The sequence below is a fragment of the Corylus avellana genome, chromosome ca8, assembly GCF_901000735.1.
Source record: "Corylus avellana chromosome ca8, CavTom2PMs-1.0".
Lineage (NCBI taxonomy): Eukaryota > Viridiplantae > Streptophyta > Magnoliopsida > Fagales > Betulaceae > Corylus > Corylus avellana.
This window is the reverse complement of record NC_081548.1, coordinates 6,345,839-6,358,991: the sequence shown is the minus strand read 5'-3', so window position 1 is coordinate 6,358,991 and position 13,153 is coordinate 6,345,839. Positions and strand designations below refer to the sequence as shown.

The following is a 13,153-nucleotide window of genomic DNA, read 5'->3' as shown; positions in this document are numbered from 1 at the left end:
ATAATACATCCTGTGTACTTGGGTTGCGCCCCTTGCACTTTTAATGAATTTGTTTACTTATAAAAAAAATAATGCCATGCTCACTAAAATACAAACTAAGACCATCATAAACGTATTCCATTATTGGAACAACCAATCTTAATGGAGGTATGAAATAGTGTTTGAATCACTTTGTGAAATGTCTGCAAATAAGAGAAAACATCATTTTTATTCTTTAAGAAATACACCCAAGTGATCCGAGAATAATCCTTAATAAATATAGCAAATCAACGAAACCAAATAAACAAACAGCACAAGGGATCCAAACATCAATATGCACTACAAAAGGTGTAGGATTTAATTAAAGCTAGAAAGGAATAACAATCGATGGTGTTTTGTAAGTTTACATGTGTCACAACGAAGTTGGAAAACATTGCTAGAACAAAGATTGAAAATTTTGAACTAGAAAACATTACTCTGAGAAAACAAAGATGGAAATATTTGTTACAACATAAGAAATGAGGAATATCTCAGTATCTGATGCCATAGCCAAATCATCTCCACAAAATTATTAGAAAGTGTGGCTTGATGAACTTGTTTGACCCATATGTGCTCCTTGAGTTAAGAATTCTGATAATAAAGACCATCCATCATACTATGTTATGAGAATGCAAGGTCAAGAGATAAAGCATGCTGCAATATTATCTATTTGTTTATTTCAATTCCATTATTATCCAATTGTTATTTCAATTCCAGTAGAGGTAGGAATTAGCATTGTAGTGAGATAGAAGTCTTAAGCTCTATCCAACTACTGCTACGTAAAGGATGAGATCTACAGCAACATAATTAGTTGTAGTAGGTCTCATGCTCTAGATAAGGGGATCGCGTATCCTAGTAGGAGTTGGAGTCAGTCTCCAAGTTTATGCTTTGTAATTTTCTATTTAAAGTCCAGTCTAAGAAATAAAAGGTACGCATAATTTTATCTCAAACTTCACGTTTGTTACGAGGTTCAGGAATCCTCTAATTTCCTATTTGCTAATTCTCACACAATTAGCACCCATTAGCAATCATAGGAAAGAACAAGAAGTCAGATCCGGCTTCTTTCCCTGTTGATCGAAGAATTACGAGATTGGTTACTCAATCACGTAACATACTACCTCTGGCAATCATCTTTCTGATGGTTAGCTCTTGAAATAGACAACAATAAGTGTAAAAGAGTACTCTGCAACTTTTAGTCCATGGTAATGAGTGCAATAAAAAGAAGATTGGTTACCAAATTAGGTATGTGTAAAATAGATGAAGAGACATAGGAGTAGTAGAAGTTGAACCTTTGTCAGGCGTATATGAGAAGGAATTATCAGCTATCCTAACTTTTTCCCTCCTTGAACAAAGTGTAGGAAAAAGTAGAGTAGATAAACTAATAATGTGATCTGAGGCTCTTGAATCAATAATGCAAGGATCATTTGAGTTGGTAGAGGATGCATTCTAAGAGAGCTAAATTACCTGAATGAGCAAAACATAGGATATTGTAATGGGTGTTTTTCAGTTGAGACATAAAGCAACAAAACATTTCAACCTTTACTTAGCGAGTGTCGGAGTGTCTGAAGTAAAAGAATCGAGAGCAAAAGTGGGAGAAATAGGTCGCACTTCAGAAGTGTGGTGAATACAGGGCTGAACGGCCTCCTCTACCTCGAGTAAGATCATCATTAATTTTTCAATAAATTCTTTTAAGTGATGGCATATTACAATGATCACGAAACAATCTCTTTCTCATTAGAAATGGTATCCATCAACGTGCCTGCATATAACATAAGCAAAAACTTCTGTAAGAGAAGGAAAATGCTCTTTTCCCAAAACCTAAACTTGAACACGATCATATTTCGAGTTCAACATAAGAAGAAACTCAAAAATAGGGTCATGTTCCATTAGTTTTTGGAGTTATATTGCGTTTATTGTACTCTCAGTCTGAAAGTTTTGGAGCTTTCTACCACAAACCACAAAGATTATGGAAGTATGTTGCTACAGACTATTTGTGCTTAGTCTTTCCATGAATCTTAGGCTTCAATTCATACAGCTATGCCATATAATCCATTTATTAATAAGTCTGAAATGCTGCATCATAAATCTCCTTTGCAGTACGTAGAAATAGATACCTCCAAGTAATCTTTGGTTTCATTGCATCTAACAACCAAGACATATTGTATAACCTTTTGCTTTCTATTTATCATAAGTAGGATGCTCCGGTTCTAATTCTTAATCTTAACCATTCAAATGTCTCATTTTTATTTTACTCTTAATATATAACATTTTGGACCGTGACCAGTGGAGCCCATCTAACTTCACTATTGTGATTTGGAGTGTTGGGTTTTCGCTGGAGGAGGTCATTTGACTTTCTATCCCCTTTTATCATTTTTTGAGGTCTTAGTCACTTTTGAGTTGAGTTCTTGTGATGAGATACCAACAGCAACCAAATAGCAACAAAGGATTCGGGAATTTCAGTTGGAATTAGACCTATTGGGAGTCAGTCACGTGCCCCTTTGTGTTCTATTTTGGGACGCATGTCCCAATCCTTAGGGACTAAAGAGAACCCAAGCCAAACCCTAGCTCCAATATGCAACAAATAGGCTCAAAAATAAAATGTCAAATAGCTCGATCGAAAGTAGATGACTAAATATTGTACATGATAAAGTATCTTATATTCTTATTGACAGCGTAGGTACATAGGATCAAAACTCCCTACAATGACCTGTTGTTTTCACTAGTCCCTCGTTTACTTTTTTCGTCAGCCCTATAAAAAAATTGTAGTTTTTCACCTATTCCTTGAGTTCTCCTAGTGCTGCCATCTTGCACTAGTCAAATGTTCAGCTGCAGGTCTCAATTTTGTCACATGGTCATCATACTGGAATAATCGACAGTGGAGTTGGGGAAATCTCCTGATGATAAAAAACAATCCTGTCAGCGGTAATGGCTAGATGTGACTGTGGCTGTAGGGATGAGAAAAGATGCGAAAAATCTCTAAAAAATCGTGCAAGTAGCAACCCAGATCACTCTCTTTATATGAAGAGAAATGCTTCGGTTACACAGAGAATTACAAAGAGAGGCTTACACACTGACATGGCAGTAAACGTCATATAAAAAGAAAAGAAAAAAAAAAAAGAACGCTGATATGGAATGACTTTTCTCTGCAGGACGTGACATTGGCATGCATTGATGGATTTGTTTCCCTGTTTCTCTGAACAAAAGAAAACGTCTTTAAAGCTTTTCGTTTGCCAGGGATTTCTTCCTCATCAACAATCATCGACACCCTTGCCACAATCTATGAAATTGACCCCACCTTCAGATCCATAGACAAGAATAAGTGCTCAATTGGAAGACATAGTGAAATTTGGACTTTGAAATTTCTTTTTTTGAAGTTTTGGAAAAAAAAACGGAGGAAAGAAATGGAAAATGGCTGCAATTTGGTAAGCAGCCGAACTGGACTCTTGTAGATTAGCAGTAAATACTAAGCTTTGCTCCATTAACCCCATTGAAAAAAAGAGAAAAGAGAATAAAAGTAAACCTTAAATTTATTTTCTTAGCTGTTTATAATTTTTTTTTCCTTATTTTCTTTTCCCCTTTGTGTGTAGCTGGTTCTGTTTGTTAACATTCTCAAATTTGTTTTTGGCTGCAGCATTTAGGTGCCAAAAGAACCAGTACAATGTGTTTGATTTGAGTTGCTGCTGGTTGTGAATGTTCAAGCTATCCCATGTGTTTGATGAAATCTTTGTGAGAAAATGTATAGCCTTCATAAAGAGATCTATTTTTTTTCCTCTCTCTCACATTGGTATTGCCAGTAGGGATATGGCACTCATTGGCACTGCAGCTCACTAGTGTTCTTACTTTTTGTAGAGATGGTAATCACAGCAATACAAATGATACAAAAGTCATTGCTTTTGAGGTTGTAATTCTGGATTGTTATTGCATTTATGTCTGCATTTTCAAATAGCAAAGATAACATTTGTGTCTCCATTGATCTCTAATTGTTTGATATGTATGATCAGGAGCCATAAAGAGATGCTGAAGCTTCAGAGCGTGGCCATACAAGAAAGGACTATTGTTGCTCTTTTAATTGTTCACTTAAAATTTGATCAATATTGTTCATTAGTGAATGAATCTATTCACTCCTTTATTTATTTATTTATTCAGAATTGTAGGTAATATGTAAAGAACAGGAAGATGGTGCGATTTTTGTTACTGCTCTGCACCTATGTAACATTTTGATCTTTTCCCACTCTTTGATATGTAATTGCTTATCTAAAAACAAGAGACAATGAACTATATGCATATACAGTTGTTTCAATAGATCAATCCATCTTACAAAACTTCTCGAGGGTAGTACCCCAGAACTTTGTGTAGTACACTCTGTGTATATATGATATGTTATCTATTGGTTGATAAGAAGATTATGGCCTAGGTAAAAAATAAAAAAAGCCAAAGATAAAAGAGAGTATATATAGGATCTAACCTTTGGCAACAACATCCTCTGATCCTCCTACAAATACACACAGCTTCATTAATGAACAGAAGAACAATCACTTGCCATTGTTTCATGCAAGATATACACACAAAAATATATATATATATATATATAAATTAAATATAACAAACCAACTATATAAACCAAATAAAAACGGATTGAGATCCCCTAAAATTCTCTATTATCAAATTCATAAATCTTGACTGAAATTTAATGAGGAAGATAGAAGCATAGGTTTAATAACTTCCTTATTAAATGCTAAAACATGACTTATTTTAGACTCTAAGAACCCTGAGATTTATAAATTTGAGAATTTCAAATTTAAAGGAAAAGAAAATTCTAAGTAAAAACAACACGAGAGATTGGGATTATATATGTATATACTTACATCTTCCACCTTTGAGTAGTCTCGAAGAGAAAACTCTTTCATGATCCAGTGGCCATTGCGGTTAGTACCTTTGGCCTTGTTCTTTGTATATTTGAAGACAAAAGATTTCTTGATTCCAATGAGTTTGTTGTTTTTAGGATCACGAACTTCTTGAGTGTGTTCGTTCTTCCAAGTGCTGCATCCAACAACTCTATCCCTCCTTGACTTGCTCTTCTTCTTCAACTTTGTAAAGACGAAGAATTGTTTTTTCACCGTCGGATCGAATATAATCCATGGTTCCCTATTCCCATAGATATCGAACTCACCCACCTCGTCATGAGGCAACGCCTCTCCCTTCACCTTCATTCGAAGAAACATAAAAATCTCTTCAATAGTTGGGTGAAATCGAAATCCTACTGGCATCGTTTCAAATCCCATTTCAACGCTTAATTTCAAATCAAAAACAAGGCTCCGCTGGTGGTGATGCTGGAAGACTTGAGGCTGGGGATCACGTTGACGTCAGTATTTATACAAGGGTGGGGATTACTTTCAGATCACATTGATGTTAAAATAGGCGAGGATCAATGTATTTATACAAGTTTCAAAGGGCATTAGAGTTTCAATCAAACACTAAAAAGATATGCTATAATCTAATAAAACCTCGATAAATATTGCTTGATTACATTAAAAAGTATATGTTTGGGCCATATAAATCTTAGGTGGCAGTACGATTTTAATTTGAGATATGCTAGAATTTAATAAAAACTCTTGCCCATAAAAGTCCATGTGGCAAGATATCATATCATCTTCTTTTCGTTTTGTCTTTTTTTTCTCCTAAAAAAAAAAAAAAAGATATGTGGCATCTTGCCATGTGGATTTTTATGAGCAAAATATAGAGTTTTTATTAGATTCTAGCATTTCTCTTAACCAAATTTCTCTTTCTCTCTCTAGTTTAAGGCTCTCTCTCCTCAACTAGTAGTTTTTTTAAAAAAAACTTAAGAGAAAAGTTGGGCCAAAGTTAGATTTAAGTTGTACCTTTATCATTTTCCCACAAAAGTTCATGTGACAAGATGCTATGCACATCATCTTCTTTTTATTTTGTCTTTTTTCTTTCCACAAAAAAATAATGTGGCATAAACTTTTACGGGTAAAATGTATATTTTTTATTAATTAGATTGAAGCATTTCTCTTTTAATTTTTTATTGTTTAAAGTCATTTAATTTTAAAATCAAAATCCGGCCACCCCTTTCTCTTTTTTTTTTTAATTTTAATTTTGATTTTAAAATTAAATGATTTAAAACAATAAAGAATTAAAATGAGGCTGCTGATGATTTATATGGTCAAAATATGAACTTTTTAATACAACCAAACAATTCCTTTTCTAAAGAAAAATGTTAAGGTCACAATAGAAACGATCACTAACTATCCTTCTACGTGTCAATTTTTCTTTATTAAAAAAAAAAGGTTTGAATTTTAAACCATACACGTCGTATTTTCCCCTTTCAGAATCCAAAAATCGTCTCTCAGTCCATCGCTCTCCCTCCCGCGCTCATCCTCTTTCTCCTCCGGCGAGTTCTTCGGCCACCGGCGAAGCTGTCCGTACGTCGCTCCTGTCTCTCTCACTCCGGCGCAAGGTTCCGTCTCTGTCTCTCTCACTCCGGCGACGTCTACGGCCACCGGCGAAGCTCCTGTCTCTCTCACTCCGGCGAAGCCGAAGGCTCTCTCTCTCTCCTCGACCGGCGGTAAGTAATCCCTCTCTCTCCTCCACGTGCAAAATCTAGGGCTTTTTGAACACTATTGCCTGCTAGAATAGTGTATTAGATTTCTGTGTGTTCAGATTTTTGAACACTATTGGCTGCTGTTTTTTGAACATTATTGGGTAAGGGTTTTTATTTCTTTTTTCGCTGGTTGAGGCTGTGTTTGTTCTTGCCCTAGAAAAATAGTTTTTGGTTTGAATTTCATGGTGAAATTTCGAAGCATTGAAGAATAGACCTTTGAAGAATTTCGAACATAATAGGGCTTTAGTGTATTTAGAGTTTAGATTTAGGGTTTATATTTTTGTGTATTTAGGGTTTAGATTTCTGTTCTTTGAAGAATTTCTGTTCTTGCACTGCCATCTTCTTGTAAATGAAACTGTTTATTTCATATTACTTGCTTGGATTTTTCATATGAATGGTAATGGGATTGATTATTTTGCATGCAATTGGTGTCCAAATGGCCATTTAGTATCTGCACTAGAAGATGTATGAGGTCTGATTTAACATCCAAAGCCCTCATTGCTCTGTTCAAATCAAATTTTTAGACTTATCGCACTGTTCATTGTTCCAAGGATAGACCTGTTTTATCATTTAAATTGATAAACTTACTAAAGAATTTCACAATATGTCCTTCAGTTACACCAGTAATGGTATACTTCTGTAGTGAGTTATCCTAGTTTTTTCTATTTATCAACAACCAGTAATGGTTATATGTACAAAACACTTGATTAGTAGTAATAGTTGCATCAACACTGTACTGCTGTATAAATAATCTCATTAAGAGCTTGTTATGGTTATATTTCAGATTTGCTACATATATAGTGCTTGATGATAGTATGATGAAGTTGGATTCCCTGCTTTTACATCTTTCTATAGCATCTGAAGTAAATAGTTCACTCTCTAAATTTTTTGCAACTCTTGATAGTTAAACTTGATTATGTATGTTGTACTTAATCTACTCACTTATATATTGAAATCCATACCATATAATAGAATCTATCATTCAATTCTCGCATTCTTACGAAATAATCACAAAGGGCCTGACCACCTCCTTTGCCAAGCCGAAGCTCTCTTGCCTTGTTAATAAAATTCCGACAATCTTTCTCATTAAAGGGAACATTCTCAAACCCCCCCATTTCAACAACCAATGAGTTAAAATTCTTATTCAAACGTATTCCAGCCTTATCATTAAGATCAAGCCTTTTTTTCGCAGCATAATTCATATTCTTATAAAATCTATGAAACCTTATTTTTTTTGGGCTTACAGGATGGTTATGCTCAAACATCACTTTACTCAAATACCACGTTCCCTCATCCCATAAATTCGCACAAATCCTAGCATTACACTTCGTTCTATTAGTTGCTAATTTGGTCTTTGTACCCGTACTTCTGCTGTTTCTTACTTTGCCATCACGCATGCATGTCAGGACCATGTAATATGGATTACCATCTACATTCTTCTTAATAACTCTTTTTAATACAGCAAAACCAACTTACATAGCATACGCCTTATAATATGAAATAACTTCTTCATGTGAATTAAAAGTCATTGACACAACTGGTTCTTCAACTTTTTCATTCCTACCGATGATCTCTGTTTCTTCAAATTTTTCATCTCCATCCAACTCTTCATTCGAACTTTCATCCCCATCCAACTCTTCATCCGAACAAGTGATCCTTAAGACATTTGGTTCTTCAACTTCTTCTCCACATCTATCAAAAAGGGATACAAAGTTAAAAGCCATCTTGGTGTGTCAAAGCAAAATTATAACTCAAACAAAAGATGAAAAGTCAAACCTATTTGAGGGCAATCTTGCTCCAAAAAATCTTCATCATTTGGAATATGTGTATACAAAGATTCAACTTCACCCTCTTTGTCCATTTAGGCAGCCATAATGAGTAACTTTTCCACTTACCTAATGTATAATTCAAAATATTATTGTATAAGCAGTGTGAACTATAAAAAGCATATAAATAGTAAGAACTTAAATAGGCTTGAAAAGAAAAAAGAAAATGAACTTCATTCCAAGACTTCTCTTGAGAGAGGCGAGGATAAAGTGGCAGTTGACAGAATTTGATGAGCAAGTAGAAAAACCTTGGCAATTGACAGAATTGCTATAGGCACTTTTAGGGACATTAGATCAATCTCTCAAGGTTTTTCTACTTGTGTGTTCTTGGTTTGTTTGTTAATGAAGTTGCTTATTCATCAAAAAAGAAAAAAAAAACTGCTTTGATGTTAATCGACGAAGATTGGATAATTTGCTGTAATAACTGTTTGTTGTGATCTTTGACGTTTGTTGGTATGGAATGTTTTGGTTATGAGAGTTCTTTCCATGTGTAAATTTCTGTTTGTTTCTCAATCAAATTTGCTAGTTGAAGATATTTACCCTTTTGGGTTGAGGAATTGAACTGCAGGTCTACTTTGTATAAAAAATGAAGAAGATGATAGCCCTAGGGTTTGAGGGTTCAGCCAACAAGATTGGTGTTGGGGTTGTAACATTAGATGGCACCATTCTATCGAATCCACGCCACACCTACATTACCCCTCCTGGCCAAGGATTCCTTCCCCGGGAAACTGCCCAACACCATCTCCTACACATTCTTCCCCTTATCAAATCTGCTTTGAAGACTGCCCAAATAACTCCGGATGAAATTGATTGCCTCTGTTACACCAAGGGTCCTGGCATGGGAGCCCCACTACAAGTTTCTGCTGTTGTTGTTCGGATTCTTTCGCAGCTTTGGAAGAAGCCAATTATTGCTGTTAATCACTGTGTGGCACATATTGAGATGGGAAGGATTGTGACTGGGGCAGATGATCCTGTTGTGTTGTATGTTAGTGGTGGGAATACTCAGGTAATTGCATATAGTGAAGGACGGTACCGGATCTTTGGGGAAACTATTGATATTGCTGTTGGAAATTGCTTGGATCGATTTGCTAGAGTGTTAACACTCTCCAATGATCCAAGCCCTGGATATAACATTGAGCAGGTATGACAGTACATTGTGCTTATTGTTTTGTTAGCTGCTTAGGCTGATCATTATATATAATATACTCTACTCAACTCCTCTCGCCTAGGTTGTTCAAGATATTGTAATTTCTGGAGGATATGTGCATGCAACTTGAGTGATTTCTTTGTCACGTTTGGAATTTTAAAGTTCAAATTGGTTTAGCTAGAATAACAATTGATTACCCAAAAAAAAAAACAAAACAGTTTATTTACTTTGTAAGCCTTGACTTCTGGCTTTGTGCTTTCATAGGAGAAGAGTCAAAACTTTGATGATTCATGGTTTCCTGTATTTCTTTTGACAATCTGACAATCTATTTATAGAGTTTCTCTTATTCTTCTTTGAGGATAACCTTTGGTGACTTTATTACATAATAGTCATAACCTTTTTGTTGCTACTCATTCGACCATGTACTGGAGTCACTGTAGAAGCCATAGTTTTGCCTGCTAATCACTTGGATTATGATTTTTTTTTTTTTTTTTTTTCTATTGGCAAGTTTATCCATGAAGCACGTTAGTTTAAGATGATGACTTCTGTTAGCATTGTATCTTTCATTGGCGTCTTTGTTTAAGCTGTGTACTGTTCTATTTTTTGACTCAAAAGGACTTGAGCTTTTTTAAACCTGCCATGCCCTGATTTGCATATACCCGATAAATTGATTCACATTTAATCTTTTGTTTAATAATAATATTCAATAAATGGAGGATAGTTCAAGGGCATGTCATTTGCTTGGTGAATTTTGTCCTTTTCCCCTTCACTTTTGGGTCAAGAGTGAGGTACTTGTACGCTCTTTAAACCTGACTTGAGGAATATATTTAAATTAAACCACATTTTCTGCAAAAACTTTCACCATTAAACTTACCTGAAAAAAAAAAAAAAAAAATTGCTTTATTTTTTGTTGATTGAGTAAATAAAGGAGTACTTGTCAAAAGTTCAAGTGTACCGTGGTTTGGCTGCGTACTTCATGTCACTATTATACCAATCTCAGTGGTGAGGCGCTTAAAAAAAAAAATTATGTTCTCTTCAAAAAGAATATTTTTAGGGACATTTAATAGGAAGAGTTCTGATACAACTTCCTGGATTGGGATGTGGAATTTTCTCCTTCAAGCAAAGAGTCTAGGGGTTAGTGCCTTTAATTATTATTTTTTTGGGTCCTCGGTGTTTGAAAAATGAAATGGAGATCTTTTGACTTTGAAGAGGTAGTGGGAGTGAAGTGTGGTGTTTGGGAGGTTGATCGGAATAGAAGTGGTTCATAGTCTTAATGGGGTTCACTCAGGAAGAGGTCATTCCAATGCTGTAAATACTTATACTAAACCTTTATTCATCTATCTATAGTGGGGAATGGCAGGTGAGTTTTTTTTCTTGTATGATATTTGGTTTGGAAAGTCCAATTGAGTTTTGCGTTCCTTATTCTGTTAATATTATGGAGCATAAGGAGGCCTCAATAGTGAGGTATTTTTGATTTGTTTGCAGGGGTTATCTACTGGTGCCCCCAAGTTTTCAGGGTGGTCAACGAGAGGAAGTAGACTCAGTGCTAACTTTCTTTCTTTGGTGCGCATACTGGTCCCGTAGGAGATTATGTGACACAGTGCTAATAATTGCTTCCAAGGGAAGGTGTGGAACTAGCGCAGGGATAGCAAACAGAAGTTTCCTAGAAATTGGGGCAAAAATTGGGGAAAGAGGCTTTATGTTATATGGTAGAAAATTAGAGGGTTTATGGTTGAAAGCAGTGCGGAAAAATTGATTCCTGATAGCTTAAAAGTTGCACGAGAGTTGGATTTAAGTTGCTGGAATCTCTGGCAGCAGGTTCATTGAGGCTTTGTGGTTGGGTTTGGTTTAGGTTTAAAGTTGAGATAAGGTTAGGATGTGCTGTACTTGCTGTGCTGTTTCATATTATGTTCTATCACATCTCTTTTTGTTTTAAGGATTTTTTTTTTTTTTAATTACCAGAGCTGTTGTTGCTGATTTCTGCTCAGTGCTTCAATAATGTGATGAAAATGCTACTATCTTGACATGCCTCTGATATCATGTTTCTCTTCACCAGCTTGCAAAGAAAGGAGAAACGTTTATAGACATTCCTTATGTTGTCAAAGGGATGGATGTATCTTTCAGTGGAATATTGAGCTATATTGAAGCCACTGCTGTAGAGAAGCTAAAAAATAATGAGTGCACCCCTGCAGACTTGTGTTACTCCTTGCAAGTAAGTTTCATTTAGGATCATTTACATATTTGATGACAACAAAAAAACATAGAGTCAAATTAATTCGTTTTTCAAATTGGTTATTCTTCATATATCAATCATTAGGAGTGTTATCATCATGTATGTTAGTTCTTTGTTTCAATGCTTGTCCTTCAAAAGAGCTAACTCACCCTCTGTGAGAGGAACTTTTGTATAATTCCTTTGTACGAGGGCCTCGCAGATTTCCTTTTCTCTTTTATTTTCCCCCCCCCAAAAAAATCATTTTGTATATTAATTCAGACATAATTTATGTGTAATATTATAATACGTTGCAGGAAACATTGTTTGCAATGCTTGTGGAGATTACAGAACGGGCAATGGCGCACTGCGACAAGAAAGATATTCTTATTGTTGGTGGTGTTGGCTGCAATGAACGCTTGCAGGAGATGATGAGAATAATGTGCTCTGAGCGCGGTGGAAGGTTGTTTGCTACTGATGACAGGTATTGCGTTGATAATGGGGCAATGATTGCATATACCGGTCTCCTTGCTTATGCTCACGGTACATTGACTCCGCTGGAGGAATCAACATTCACCCAGCGGTTTCGGACCGATGAAGTACATGCAATCTGGAGGGAGAAAAATGAGCCTTCAAACATGAATGATGGTGTCTCTTCTCAGGTTTGAGTGACTCTATGTTCCATTTGCAAGAAAATAGTCTGAGTGGTACAATCGCTCCAAATTCTTGGTGTTGAAGAATTCGGATGGACAATCCCTAGGTTCTCTTCTCAGACAACCCAGGGATTGTATGTTGTGTTGCAATGTATTTTATTTGTAATGATTATTGGGTATACTATACTGGAGTCGAACTGGCTTTGGGTTGAGATTAGCGTTTTAGCACTATTTGCGTCTCTTTAGTGGTAACCTGGTTATTTCTTTACAACTCTAGGTGCCTATGTTTCATGGATTCGGATCTCCTGCAAATGTGAGTCCTCATGAGGCTCATCTGCTCAAGCAGATGGATTGGTAGTCCAAAATTTACTAGGACATGTGGGTCTCATATTAGCTTTCTCACATTTATTGCTTAAATTACTAGCAATTTGGGTAGAAAATGTTGGAGATCGCTATCCAAGTTTCATACTCGATAATAGTCACATGAAAGTGTTGTTAATATAATATTGTTGATCTTATACCAATACGCTTACTTTGTTATAGCTCAAAGGTATTTCAATGCATTGTTAGAGTAGATGTGTAACAGTGTTTTTTTTTGTTGGGGTTAGGGGCGGGGGGGTTGGGGTTGGGGGAGTTCAAGTTTATGAGACAAATAGTGTATGCTAACTAACAGAAAAT

At 35.7% G+C, this 13,153-nt stretch overlaps 2 protein-coding genes across 2 annotated transcripts; one reads left to right on the top strand and one right to left on the bottom strand.

Annotated features, from left to right (window-relative positions):
• Positions 1-4,478: 4,478 nt before the first annotated feature.
• LOC132190761 (NAC domain-containing protein JA2-like) lies at positions 4,479-5,300 on the bottom strand. The gene is made up of 2 exons (XM_059605811.1): positions 4,952-5,300; positions 4,479-4,510 (listed from the first exon to the last, which is right to left on the bottom strand). The coding sequence occupies exons 1-2, from the start codon at positions 5,298-5,300 to the stop codon at positions 4,479-4,481; spliced, it is 381 nt and encodes a 126-aa protein (XP_059461794.1).
• A 1,037-nt stretch (positions 5,301-6,337) lies between these two features.
• On the top strand, positions 6,338-12,706 carry LOC132189960 (uncharacterized). Its single transcript, XM_059604818.1, has 4 exons — positions 6,338-6,604; positions 9,035-9,607; positions 11,670-11,825; positions 12,140-12,706. The coding sequence occupies exons 2-4, from the start codon at positions 9,053-9,055 to the stop codon at positions 12,488-12,490; spliced, it is 1,062 nt and encodes a 353-aa protein (XP_059460801.1). The 5' UTR covers positions 6,338-6,604; positions 9,035-9,052; the 3' UTR covers positions 12,491-12,706.
• Positions 12,707-13,153: the final 447 nt, after the last annotated feature.

What these genes read in the sequence shown, in the direction of transcription:
- LOC132189960 (XM_059604818.1), top strand. Translation starts at nt 9,053, where the DNA reads ATGAAGAAGATGATAGCCCTAGGGTTTGAGGGTTCAGCCAACAAGATT. An exon ending in CTGGATATAACATTGAGCAG is followed by an intron (nt 9,608 to 11,669) that starts GTATGACAGTAC and finishes TCTCTTCACCAG; the next exon opens with CTTGCAAAGAAAGGAGAAAC. An exon ending in ACTTGTGTTACTCCTTGCAA is followed by an intron (nt 11,826 to 12,139) that starts GTAAGTTTCATT and finishes AATACGTTGCAG; the next exon opens with GAAACATTGTTTGCAATGCT.
- LOC132190761 (XM_059605811.1), bottom strand. Translation starts at nt 5,300, where the DNA reads ATGGGATTTGAAACGATGCCAGTAGGATTTCGATTTCACCCAACTATT. An exon ending in TACAAAGAACAAGGCCAAAG is followed by an intron (nt 4,511 to 4,951) that starts GTACTAACCGCA and finishes GTGTATTTGTAG; the next exon opens with GAGGATCAGAGGATGTTGTT.